The sequence below is a fragment of the Geotrypetes seraphini genome, chromosome 7 (assembly GCF_902459505.1).
Source record: "Geotrypetes seraphini chromosome 7, aGeoSer1.1, whole genome shotgun sequence".
Taxonomy (NCBI): domain Eukaryota; kingdom Metazoa; phylum Chordata; class Amphibia; order Gymnophiona; family Dermophiidae; genus Geotrypetes; species Geotrypetes seraphini.
In genome coordinates this window covers 159,741,314-159,755,221 of record NC_047090.1, presented here as the reverse complement: position 1 = coordinate 159,755,221, position 13,908 = coordinate 159,741,314, and the positions used below count along the sequence as shown (strand labels likewise).

Below are 13,908 nucleotides of genomic sequence, written 5' to 3'. Positions count from 1 at the left end.
CCCATCGAGAAAACTGAAGTCAAATTACTACAGAATGCTAAATAGAAAAATCAAGCTAACAGAATATTTCTGTCACAAATGACAGGAATAGTGTTAGGGGAGTGCAACTAGGGCAACTAGCCCCTAGTCAGAGAGAGCCCTAAGCCAGCTGGAAGCTAAAGAAGCACAGCCTGGGCTTTGCAGCCCCCAGTTATGTCTAATACCAACTCTAGCAGGATACATATTTCAAATCTGATATATTCTAATCAAAAAATAGAAATAATTTTTTTTCTACCTTTTGTTGTCTGGTCATTTTATTCTTCACATCACACTGGTCTCGGGCTCTGGTTTCTGTCTGACTACTCTTAACTCACTTGCCAGGGTCTCCTGCTCATTTTACATGTGGTCTTTCTCCATGCTCACCATTCATCTTCCATCTCTGTGTATGTTTTTCCCCCCATGTTCAGCAAACATCTCCCTTTTCAGTTTCCTATACTTCTCTTTCTAGTATTTCTCCTGTGCCCATCTCCCTGCCTTCATCATCTCTCCGTTCTATGATCTCCCTTCCCCCTGTGTACAATATCACTATCCTCTCAGTCCAGCATCTTCCTTCTGCATTATTCTCCCCCTTGTCTAGCCATCTTCTGTGTCCATCCCCTCCTATCCCTAGTGAACAAAAAGATCCAGAGATCCTGCCTCAGCCTTTGCTGCAACCAATCTTTTCCCTGGAAATTCTGATGTCTCTGGTCTTGTTCAGAGGCAGCATTCCTCCCTCTAACATACAAAGTAGTATTGCATAATCAGCAATTGTTTCCTTCTGGTGCACAGTAAATCTCTAGGTAGAGAATGACACTGAGACAAATTTGTCCCCTTCCCTGCAGGAACTCAATTTCCCGGTCCTATCCCCATGAGTTTTGTCACTGTCCCTGCTCCATCCCTACATTGGTTGCCGATGGAGGCACATGCGAAGTTCAAGCTGGGATGATTTTGCTTTAAGGTACTATCCGGTTTAGCCTTAAATATATAACTAACCTCTTCTCCTTCTCAACCAATAGACATAAGAGAAATACACACATGAAGTTCGTCTCCCCATTGGTTAGAGGATGTAAATTTAAAAAACACCATCAACATCTTCTCTCTTATCAAGCAGCATTATGGGGCAAAGACCTGGAAAAACTAATTATACACGCAAATAACTATGGTGAATTTAGGAAACACCTAAAAACACACCTGTTCTTGAAGTACCTAGATAGTGGATCTGCACAATCTCCCATCTCAATCTCTTCCATAACAACTGATCCCTTAAACTGTTAGCCACTAATCTCCAACTATGTAAGTTCCACTCAATTTGTAGCATTTTTCTAATCATTGTAAACTGCATAGAACTTCACGGTCCTGCTGTATATAAACTGTTATTATTCCTGTAAGCTCTGCCTTAACTGCACAAGCCTCGAGCACTTATGATTTTAAAATATTTGAGGCTTGTGCAGATGAGGACAGAGCTTGCAGGAATGGGGCAGGGACAGGAAAAGAACTTGCAGGGACGGGAGAATGAATTCCTGCAGGGATGGGAAAAAATGTGTCCCTGTGTCATTCTCTACCTCAAGGTATGAGGCTTCCAATACTTAAGCACCACCAGCACTTATCAGAAATTTATCAATAGCTTCACTCAATAATTAATTAAACATTCAAAGAAGCTAGTTACATACTTATTTCAAAATGTTTCACCATTTATTATATCATTTTATTAAATACTCAATCTATAAATACTATTAAATGAATCATATAATCTACACACAAATCACAGTTAAACAGAGCCCCCCCCCCATACATTCAAACCACAGTTGATGTTGGTCCCTTTGTTTTGGAATAAACAAGTCTGTTTTTACATTTTTGATTCCCTGTGGAGTGTTCATTGTCCATTCCCACTGTTTTTTGTGTAATAAATGGGGAAACATTTTGAAATAAGTATGTAACTAGCTTCTTTGTTTGAATGTTTAAGGTACAGGTGTCAAACACAAGGCCCATGGGCCAAATCCAGCCCGCCTGGCTGTTTTATGCGGCCTGCGGTGTGGTGCGACGCTTTCATTGCCCGCACCTGGGTGTTTTATCTTCTGGCCGGCTCCCTCCTCCTCATTTTTGCAGTGTGCTCAAAGCTGCAGGCAGTGGCTCCTTGCGCATCCCGCGCCTCATCCGAAAGCATTCCCTCTGACGCTGCGACATCAGAGATAAGGCTTCCGGTTTAGGTGCAGGACGAGCTTAGGAGCTGCCGCTCGCAGCTTTGAGCACACTGTGGAAATGAGGAGGAGGGAGCTGGCCAGAAGATATACTGATTGAAAGCTATGGAAGTACTTTCCAGCACAGGACAACAATCTGTCAAAGCCTGAATGGGAACGAGAGATTCTGGCTGGCCTGATCACCTTTGGACCTACTCTCAGAACTTACTTCATCTCCCAAGGCTGCATTGACACATAAAAGCACAGGTACCTGGGGAAGACCCTCATTCTTCTAATGAAGCCCCTCTCCCCTTCCCCTTAGGTTTGAACACGTGGAATATCAATGGCTACTAGGATTTCACGACTCATAGCCTAATCCTGATTAAAGAGCTGAGAAAGCATGTATGTAGTCGTGATGGAAGACAGATTCTAATGAAGTACAGAAAAGATTATGGCAAGCCTGCGCCTGTGTAGTTTAATTTTGTGGTTAACCATTTTGTGTTGTTAATAAGATTATATTGTGTATATATGAAAAATTAATGGAAAAAATGGTGTTACAATTAGTACTATTATGGGGGCGGAGTCTGGGGTGGAGATTGGGCAGGGTCTGGCCCACGACTTAGCCTGTGGTTTAGATTTCGGCCCCTTAATGTGATTGAGTTTGACACCCCTGGTTTAAGGTATGAGGCTTGAGATTTGCATGGCTCATATTGTGCTGGAAAGAAGCAGATGATGCATTAAGTGCCACATTATGGCATGTCTTAGAGCGGAACATGGGCTAAGAGCTATAATGGTAGTATCAAAAGCACAGGGGAGGGGGAGAGGGTATGCAGCACAGGCTCCCAAACTGTGGCACACCAGATTCACAAAACAGCCCTGGTTTTAACCATAACTGCAATGATAAAGGGTTGGCTGGATATCCTGGCAAGAGCCACACTACTTTCGGTGGCCTTGTGGACTGCCATCAAAGCTAGAGATAAGACACAGGAGAGTACCTGGGTGCTGAATTAAATACAAGTCTTGTAAGAACCATTAACCTTCCGCAGAGCAGTAAAGACCTTCCTCTTCCGCCAATCGGGCCATTAAAAACTGCCTCCTCAATATACTTCTCCTAATACTCTTCGCTATGACCAGTCTGGTCTCTAGAATAAGCTCTTTATTGTCTACTGTAACCTATTTGTTGTCATGACTAGTCTGTTTTCAAACGACTGTGAATGTCTACTTGTAACCCGTTCTGAGTTTCTGGGATAACGGGATAGAAATCGAAATAAATAAATAAATAAAACCATAGATGAAGGTGTCAAGGCCTAAAATGCCCTAACAAGGTAATATTTACATTACATTACATTAGTGATTTCTATTCCGCCTGTGCCTTGTGGTTCTAGGTGGATTACAAATTAGAAGAGATCTGGACATTACCGAGAGAATTACGTAACAATGATTACCGAGAGAATTACATAACAGTGATTCATGTACTTTACATGGTATGGTAGAGGATTATAAATTATGAGAGATCTAGATTTTTTCGAAAGAATTTCATAGTAGGGAATAAAGTGATAACAGGGTACAGTGGAGAATATCAGTATATACTGGTTACAGAAGAAAAATTACCTAATAATGAAGGAGGAAGTTTGTTGGATACTGAAGGTAGGTGCTTATTTAGGAATCAGAGTAGTTTTTGGAAGGTAAGGTTCTTGGAGTTGACTAATGTGTTATTCTTGAGAGAGAGAGCTTGTGCGAATGGGGAGGAGATTAGTTAGTGGGGACGTGTTTTTTAAATAGAAATGTTTTGATTTCTTTTCGAAACACTTTGATGTCTGTTGTTTCGATCATCAGTTTGGTGATGGTGGGGTCAATTTTCGCTGCCTGAGTCGCTAGAAGGCTGCCGTATAGTTTCTTATGTCGGGTACCATTGAGAGGGGGGAAGGTGAATAGGTTTTGAGTTCTCCTTGATCTGTTTGAGTGGTAACGGTATAGGCGGTTGTTTAGGTAACAGGGGGCAGTACCATGAGTTACTTTAAATAGTATACAATAGAACTTGAATTGAGTTCTTGCTTTTATCGGAAGCCAGTGAGAGTCTACATAGGCGGGGGTGATGTGGTCAAATTTGCTTTTGAAAGATATAAACAGGCAAGAGTAGTTAGGCAAAAGACATGCATGGAAGTTGGTATTGATTTAAGTGTGGGCATTTACATGCTCATTTATCTGAGGATCCTAGAGAAGGAGTAAGAATATTTTAACTGGGCAGATCGCATAGGACAACTTATCCTCATTTGCTACCATATACTCTATGTTACAAGACAAATTCCTGCAATGCTGAATACTAGCATGGAGATCCAAAAAAGTTTTCTTTATTGTTTACACACAAGCCATTTTCATAAAGGAAACAAGCTTTTATCATTTAGTTTAAAACAAGTTTTTCAAATGGAAAAACCTCCTAATAAACACCATTATGCCCCCATGTAAAATGTTTTCATATGTTAAGACAGACCACTATGAATTTAAAACCTTCCTTTTCTGTTTTATTAACAGGTCAATTGTTCAAAAATGTTTTCACAATTTAATAATTACAAAGACAGACATTAAAAAAGTAAAAATCAGAATACCCCAAAGCAGTAGTGTTCAGCTCTAATTGAGCTCTTTTCATTGATAATCTGAGGAGAAAAGCAATTACTGTCAAACAATTAACGGAACATGATTAAATGTCAACTAGAACACGCCTGAAAATTAAAAATAAGTGCAAGTCCTGTACAGTGTTCCAGAAAGAAGCAACAGCCAATGGCAAAGCATTACCTGCCCAATAAAACCAAATTTTAAATAAGTGATATTACGCTGCTGCAGAATTGGCACAGAAGGCACACGAGTGTGACAATAACAAACTGGATATGCCAGTCACAGGATTAATTACAAGCTTTTAGAGAAACGTGGTCACAAATTTTGGGTTATTCATCTTATAATACATGGAAGCATGAGATTAAAATATATACACAGAAGTACGTTTCTAAAAAGGGCCACAGCAAAAGTTTATATGTACGTTGTGCATTCTTTTTCTACATGATCAATTCTTGATTAATAGTTTGGGGATCCTTATACTAGCCGTGTGTAAAAGTGAACAGGGGGAGAAAAGCTAAGCAGGACCCTCCCTCCCACATTCTTCACAGTCTACTTTCTCTGAAGGCAATCAAGTGATCTGTATGAAAGAGACAAACCACTTAATTCTTGCACATTTCAGAAATATCTTCTACTTCCTTATGCTCAGGACTTTCAGAACCCTTACCATTCCTAAGAAAAACAGGATTCTTTGTGGCACTTGTTACTGAATGATGTATAAACTCTTCTGCACGTGAGCTTTAATGACCATAAAGGTCCCCTTTCTTCAGATATTACTCTATGTGGTCGACAGCAACTCATGTGCAATATCTTTGGAGATGTCCAGGGTTGGTCTAATAAAAGGTGCCACATCTGGTACACAGAGAATCCAGTAAATAGTTACAGGAAGTCCTAGTCAGACCACAGAGAAAAATTTTCAACCCAGGAAAAACTCCCAACTGGATTGGCCGCTTCCTATTTTTTCTGGCACACAGAGCACTTCTATACTTATAAGACCTGCATCAGGCTCTTTTGAACTTAAAAAGTAAGTTATTTCCTGCAGGACAGGAAATGTCAGAATTCAGCTTTCAGAGGGTTTACTGATGCCTTATAAGTCTGGATTAACGGATATGATGAGGAATATAAAGCTTCTAGAAGAATAGGACAGGAAACAGTAATATACATATATATACAGGACTAAACACCAAAAGAAAGATATAGTTGTGTATTTCAATATGTAGTGTGTAAATGAGTCAAAGGCCTCAAACTATAACTGCAACTTTCATGTCACCTTAGATGCTGCCAGGGATGCCGACAGCAGTCCATAGCTTTCTATCGCATTCTAAAGGACTGAGGACACAGCATAGGGGAAAAAAGTTAATTTATCTGAGAATGTATCTGGATCTGCTTTTATTTCCTATGCAGAGCTCCAAATTTTGTCTAAATGGATTTCCTGAAATAAGACATCACTACTGTATAGAAAAATAATATTACTGAGACTGGTTAGCATTAATACTAGCAGCATCTCTTTATCTGGTCTTCTGAGCATAAGCAGCACCGTACATCAAGGAGGGATAGTATTTTCTGAGTGTATTTATATTTTATAATGCAAAAGAACAGTATCACTGTCACGTATATATGAGTCCATAAATCTCAACTGGTAACAGTGATCAACTGCATATAAAAAAGCCTTATCACCATGTATTAAAGACAACACTTTTCTTTGTTTTTAATTATGTTTTCTATCTACAGATTCAAATTTATAATTTTTTTTTCTTGTGCAACATCAGAGATTCAGCATCCTTCTTGACACTATCCCCTGGAAGAAAGGCTTCCTGTTCTTCCAACACTTGGCAGTAGGAGTTATGCATCGCAGGTTGATTGGTCCAGTCCATCCAGCGTAAGCTGATTCCTATGTGGAGAGTTGGGGCTTGGGGGGCCACTGGGATTGGAGCTGTTTGAAGGTGTAGAATGTTTGGTGGAATCTGAATCAGGCTGTTAAAAGGAGTCACAAATATCTCCGTTAGTAGTTAGCTATGAAAAAGATGCTTGCTCAGCTGAGTTAAAAGGAGAAATTAGGTCCTTACCTGCTAATTTTCTTTCTTTTAGTCCCTCCAGACTGGCACAGAAATGGATGGATTTACCCTCCTCTGTCAGCAGGTGGAAACAGACATTAATTTTTGACATTAGTACAAGTGGGCTGTGCAGTCCCTCTTACAATCAGTCTTTATAAATAGCCAAGCAGAAATAAACAAGGTTTATTCCAGAACAGATGACTCCACATTCACATGGAGAAGACAAAAGCCCAGTCCAAACGGACCAGGAAAACACTGTTGGATACTGATTAGAACAAGAACCTTCCCCAAAACATCCCACAGTTCACTAACTAAACCAGACGAACCACAAGCCACTGAATTTGTAACTCCTCAACAACTAAAAACTACACTTCGCAAAAAACCACATAATAACACTACAGGGCGAGGTTCTGTGCCGGTCTGCAAGGACTAAAAGAAAGAAAATAAGCAGGTAAGGACCTAATTTCTCCTTCTTTATCATCCCTCCAGACCAGCACAGAAACGGATGGGACTTACCAAAGCAGTACCCTGTCTCATGGGACCCCTGAAGGGCCGCCACTAGAACGTGCTCACTGAACATAATGTCCTGACATGCCTGAACATCCACACGGTAGTGTCGCACAAAGGAATGAAGAGAAGACCAAACCGCACTTTTATGGAGGTACAAAAGAAGACTCTGTCCAAGAAACTAAACTAAACTAAACCTTGGGTTTATATACCGCACCATCTCCACGAATGCGGAGCTCGGCATGGTTTACAGGAAGAAAGATGAGAGAGGAACTACAGTGGAGAGATTAAAGAGTTAGGTGTAAAGGGGGAAGGTGAGAGGCCTAAGAGGGGGGAAGTGTTACAGTTTTGAGAATAGCCAGGTTTTTAGGTGTTTGCGGAAGAGTTGGAGGGAGCTTGAGGTTCGGAGAGGGGCGGTGAGGTTATTCCAGAACTCAGTGATTCTAAAGGGGAGGGATGACCCAAGTTTGCCTACATGGGAAATACCTTTTATGGAAGGGAAGGATAGTTTAAAAATTTGGGAGGATCTGGAGGAAGTAGGGGTTGGGGAGTTCCAGGATAGAGGGATAACGGCAGGAAGGATGCCATACCTGACTGAGTAGAATGAGCTTTGAGAAATTCTACAACAGGATTCTTTTGAAGAAAGTATGCTGAAGCAATAGCCTTCCTGATCCAGTGTGCAATGGTAGCCTTGGAGGTACCGTCCCCTTTATGAGGACCCGATAAGAGGACAAAAAGACGAGCCGCTTTCTGGAACTCCTGGGTCTGCTGAACATAAGAACGAAAGACTCCATGGACATCCAACTTGTGCAACTATCTCTGCTCCAAAGAGCCCTCCCGACTACCCATGACCGGGAGAACCACGGACTGGTTGACAAGAAAAAGCGAAACCATCTTTGGCAGAAAGGAGGGAAACCGACGCAGCACGACCCGCTCCCGAGAGAACTCCAGGAAAAGGCAGCCAGCAGCTCAAACGGAAGATGAATGAGCACAGAGAGCACCAGATTGAGGTCCCAGGTGGGCACTGACGGCTGAACAGGTGATTGGAGCAACTTTGCCGCTCTCAGGAATCTATTCACATCTGGAGATGAGGCCAACCGCTGATCATGCAAGAGACCACGAAAGGAAGACAATGCGGTAAGCTGCACCCTAAAAAAAGGACTAGCCAAGGCCGGGCTCTAGGCCATCCTGCAGAAACTCCAAGATGTGAGGCAAAGCAGCATGGAAGGGTACAACCCCCTGCTCGGAGCATCACTCTTCAAAGATACCCCAAACACGCACATAAGTCTGAGAGGTAGAAAATCTCCGAGACCACAAGAGAGTGGAGATCACCTTATCTGAATACCCCTTCTTTCTTAGGTATGCCCGTTCAAGAGTCAAGCCGTAAGACAAAAGGGACCTAGGTCAAACATTTGAATGGGACCATGAGACAGAAGATCAAACAACATGGGCAGTGAGAGAGGATATGACATGAGCAGATGAACCAGATCTGTGTACCACGGGCACCTGTGCCAATCCGGAGCCACCAGAATCACGCAGCTTACGTGTTGGTCAAACCAAAGAAGAACTTTGCTCACCAGAGGCCACAGTGGAAAGACATATAGCAGGCCCGTCATCGGCCAAGCCTGCATCAGAGCGTCCAGCCCCTTGGATTGGCAATCCCTGCGCTGACTGAAGAACCTTGGCACTTTGTCGTTGAGATATGTGATCATGAGGTCCAAGATTGGCTGACCCGAGGACCGAACAATCAACCCGAAGGCTTCCAGCCAAGACACCACTCGCTGGGATCCAGAGCATGAGAAAGTCCACCTGGACATTATCCACTTCAGCTATGTGGGAGGTTAAGATGTGACCTAGGCCACCACTGTGGCATTGTCTGAGAGAACTCAAACTGACTTGCCCTCCAGCAAGGACTGTAAGTCCACCAGTGCTAGCCAAATGGCTCTAGTCTCCAGAACAATGATCAACCAGGACACCTCCATCAGCGACCAGCTGCCCTGAACTGAGTGACCAAGGCACTGAGCCCCCCCAACTGAGGAGACTAGCGTCTGTGAGAAGCACTGTCCAATGGGGCTGATCTAGGCCCACTCCCTGAATCAGATTGGAAGACTGTAGCCACCAGCGCAGGCTGTGACGAACTAACCCCTGAAGGAGAACGGAAGAGTCCAGATCATGAGTCTGTGGCGACCACCACAAAGTAGTGCAAACTGAAGAGGGCACATGTGAACCTGAGCCCACCTGATCACTTCCAGGGAGGCCACCATTGAACCCAAGACTGCAGAAAGTCCTGTGCCCAAGGGCAGCGACAAGCCATCAGGGAACGAATCTGTGACTGCAATTTGCATACCCTGGCTTCTGGAAGGAACACTCTCTCCAAACAGGTATTGAACAGAACACCAAAATACTCCAAATGTTGAGAGGGAGTCAACCGGCTCTTGGACAGGTCAACCACCCAGCCCAGGGAACGCAGGAACTCTATAACCCGAGACGTAACCTGGGAACTCTCCTGAAATGACTAGGTGCAAATCAACCAGTCGCCAGATAGGGGTGAACCAGAATACCCTCCTTGAGCAAGGCTGCCACCAGCACCAGCATAATTTTGGTGAAGGTTTGTGGTGCCGTGGCCAGACCAAAGGGAAGCGCACAAAACTGATAATGCTTTCCCAAAATCACAAAGCGAAGGAATCGTTGATGGGAGGTCCGAATCAGGACATGCAGGTAGGCCTCTGTCAGGTCGAGAGAGAAATCAGAAATTCTCCAGGCTGGACTGCCAGAAGTACTGTTTTTTTTTTTTTTTTAGGGTTTCCATACGAAAAGAGGGAACCCAGAGCACCCTGTTGATACCCTTGAGATCCAAAATGGGCTGAAAAGACCCTTCTTTCTTGGGCACCACAAAGTAAATGGAGGTCCTGCCGGTGCAAATCTCCTGAAGAGACACTGGGAGTCCAGCAACCTGAGCAGCGTCAGGCGAAAAATCCTGTTTCCAAGTTACCTCACAAGGAGAAGAAACGATCTGATAAAGGTCGGCAAACTCAAGAGCATAGCTGTCCCGAATCACTTCCAGGACCCACTGATCTATGGCAATCTCGGCCCACCCCCGGTAAAACTCCCACAACTGGGCTCTGACTGGAACCATGGGAAGGACCCACAACAAGTCATTGGACCAGACGGGCAGTGGAGGAAACCCTGGGGGCGTCATGACACCCCCTGGCGGGCCCCTTCCCAAAAGGATTGCATGCATTGAAAGAAAATGGCCTCTGGAAGGAGAAAGAGGTCGCACCCCAGCCAGGGCAGTACCTCTGAAATTCAAGCAAGCGTCCCTGGGCAGAATCACCACGCAAAGCCTGGTGAGGTTGGTTCTCCAGTAACCTAGGCACTTTAGAATCACTCAAGGCCTGAACCAGTTTATCCAGCTCCTCCCCAAACAGAAAGGAGCCCCGAAAGGGAAACTTACTGAACTTAGCTTTAGATGCCGCATCCAATGACCAACCCCAAAGCCAAGAGCCATGGACTGGGCCGAGGCACGCAACAGACCATACATGACATCAGAGAGATAAGAAGCTCTTCCTGATCCACTAAGGACCAGCCAGCTGACTCGTGGTCAAGAACTCTCTCAGACCACCGGAAACAAGCCCGGGACACTAGACCACCACAAAGCACTGTCCTGGACATCCAGGGCAGCCACATCAAAACTTTATTTGAGCAGAGCCTATATTTTACGGTATGATATGTCTGCATGTGACAGCCGAGACCACTGCATCAACCACAGGAGACTTAAAAGTATCTCTGTCACTTTAAAAACAAATAGAAGGGAGGAATCAAGATGGCGGCGGATTAGCAGCCTTTGAAAGCGTTCTATCCCTCCCTCGATTTTTACCTCTTCCAGAACTGCCTGAATCTTTGGCGTTCTATACTGACGAGATCCTCATAATGCCGCATACTAAATGGAAGGGCTCTGTCCGGCTGAATCCCTCTTTGCCAGGACAGACGAGGATGGACCGCTTTGTGGCTAGCTCACCATCTGTTATCAGAGTGGAGTTGCCTGCTTTTACTTCGGAGGAAGGAGCCTCCAGAGTTTCTGGGCTAGAAACATCTCTATCTCCTCCATATTCTCTGCCCCCACCATGCCCAATGTCAGAATACAACGACGCTGTCACATCTCCACTCCAGAGTGGGTTGGTGCGGACGTGCGAAGAGGGAGCTGACCTGCAAGCTGGTGCTGACGATAGAGATGACCAGGGAGTGAGTGATTCGAACTCCCCCGTGGTGGCTAAGTTGGACGGAGTCTGGAGTGTTCTACAGAGGCTGAAAAAGGCTATTACCAAATCGATATTGGAATTTTCAACAGTCGTGAGTAAATTAGATGACTTAACTAAATCGGTAGATTCCATTAAACAAGAAACAACTCATAAGACTGATCAGATGGGCAGAGATAACATCTCTTCAACATTTAACTGGGAACTTGGTTAAGACAAACTCTATATTCAAAGAAAAGTGGAACAAATTGAAAATTTTAACAGAAGGTTAAATCTCAGGTTGTTGAATTTTCCTAAAGCTACAGGGGTATCACCGGGCAACATGTTTAAAAAATACTTGACTGAAGTATTAACATTCCCACCTAAAACAATGCCGCCTGTCAATCGAATATATTATCTTCCGGAAAAAAAGAAACTGGATAGCCAACTTGAAGCTGAGAACTCACAAGTTATTGATATTAACCACCTTTTTGATTTTTTTGAAAAATCTTTAGAAATTCAATCTCGTCCTACTCTCCTTGTTTCATTTGTTTTTGAACAAGACCTAAATTCTGTGATATGTATGTTTTTTCATTTTTCTCAGGCTTTATTCCTTGGACAAAAAATATGGGTCTATCCCGATGTGACTAAAACTACTCAGGAGTGTAGGAAACTATTTTAAAGCATGAGACAAGAAGTTAAGGCATTAGGAGCTTCCTTTTTACTAAGTTACCCATGCAAATGTCTTGTTAAATACGCTGGCCTAAATATATCTTTTTTGCCCCTGATCTGCTTAAGGTCTTTCTAGACGCCAAGAAGCTGCTCCAATAAATTCAGGGATAATTCAGCTAATTTACAGATGTTGTTATAATCCGCTAAGCATATACTTTGATTTCATATACCGTATTTTCACTCATATACCGCGCACCCGTGTAAAACGCGTACCCGGGTATAGCGCGCGGGAAACTGTAATTTATGTAAATAAATTTTTATATACCGCGCATGCTGCCCCGACTCTCCTTTCGCCCACCCCGACTCTCCTCTGGCTGCCCCGACTCTCCTCTGGCCGCCCCGACTCTCCTCTGGCAGCCCCGACTCTCCTTTCGCCAGCCCTGACTCTCCTCTCCCCTCTTGAAGTCCTGTCCCCACCCTGAAAGCCTGATGCCCCCCCCCGATGTCCGATTCACCCCCCCGCAGGACCGCTCGCACCCCCACCCCGAAGGACCACTCGCACTCGCACCCGCACCCCCACAGCCTCCCACCCCCCCCATCATGGAGAAGCTGCCTACCGTTGTCCTGACGTCAGAGAAAGGGCGGGACCGCCGGAAGAGGAAGCAGCGCAGACGCAGGGCTCAGAGAAGGGGCGAGACCGCCAGCAGAGGAAGCAGCAGGACAACGGTAGGCAGCTTCTCCATGATGGGGGGGTGGGGAGGCTGTGGGGGTGCGAGCGGTCCTTCGGGGTGGGAGTGCGGGTGCAAGTGCGAGTGGTCCTTCGGGGTGGGGTTGCGAGCGGTCCTGCGGGTGGGTGAATCGGACGTCGGGGGGGGGGGGGGAACTATGTAAAAAAAAAATGTGTACAACACGCTCACGAATATAAAGCGCATGGTTATACTCGGTTTGTAAAATCGTGTATAACGCACGCGTTATATGCGTGAAAATACGGTAATTCTAGTTGATCTCCTTATCTTTTCAGTTCCTCGCTCTCTTAGTTTCTATAGTGGTCTGAGGAAGAGAAATTCTATTACCTGGAAATTGTTAATTTTTTCTTTATTTGTTAATTCCTTTTCTCTGTATTGCCAGAACAAGTGATTGTTTGTAATTATATTGTTAAAATGAATAAATAATAATAATTAAAAAAAAGTATCTCTGTCACTATCAGGAATGGGGTAGAGTCTTGCCATTGACCGCACCATGTGAAAAAGCGCATCTGGAACTTTCCACTGAGCATGCACTACACCCCAAATATCAGGAGAGGGTCCACAACACGAGGGGGTCCTTAGCTTTCTCTTCAAAGTGTAAAACCAGATATCTGAAGAATGAGCTCCAGAACTCGTCTTAAAGAAAAAATGTAAATAGACGCGATCTTGCCAACTGGCACATCAATAAAATCTCCATCCAAAAAAATCAGGCCCCCCCTGACGGATCTGTAAGGTTCTCCCCAAGATCCAAGTCCTCATCTGGAGAAAACTGATCAGCCATAAAAGAATCCTCATCCCAAGATGTCTGCAGCCACTTGGAAGATGGCTAAGGGGGGATTGAACAGAGGCAGCCATGGCAGGAGATTGAACAGGGCGGCCATGGAAGGAA

General features: G+C 44.2%; 1 protein-coding gene across 3 annotated transcripts in view; it reads right to left on the bottom strand.

Annotated features, from left to right (window-relative positions):
• Positions 1–4,524: 4,524 nt before the first annotated feature.
• Positions 4,525–13,908, bottom strand: part of CDC42BPB (CDC42 binding protein kinase beta) — a 344,482-nt gene continuing 335,098 nt past the window's right edge. For 2 of the 3 annotated variants that reach the window (XM_033950844.1, XM_033950845.1), the window contains one exon: positions 4,525–6,779. In XM_033950844.1, the coding sequence (XP_033806735.1) occupies positions 6,648–6,779 (132 nt within the window). In that variant the 3' untranslated portion in view covers positions 4,525–6,647. Of the gene's footprint in view, positions 6,780–6,871; positions 6,935–13,908 lie in introns of all 3 variants that reach the window. The other variant, XM_033950846.1, reaches the window with a different exon arrangement.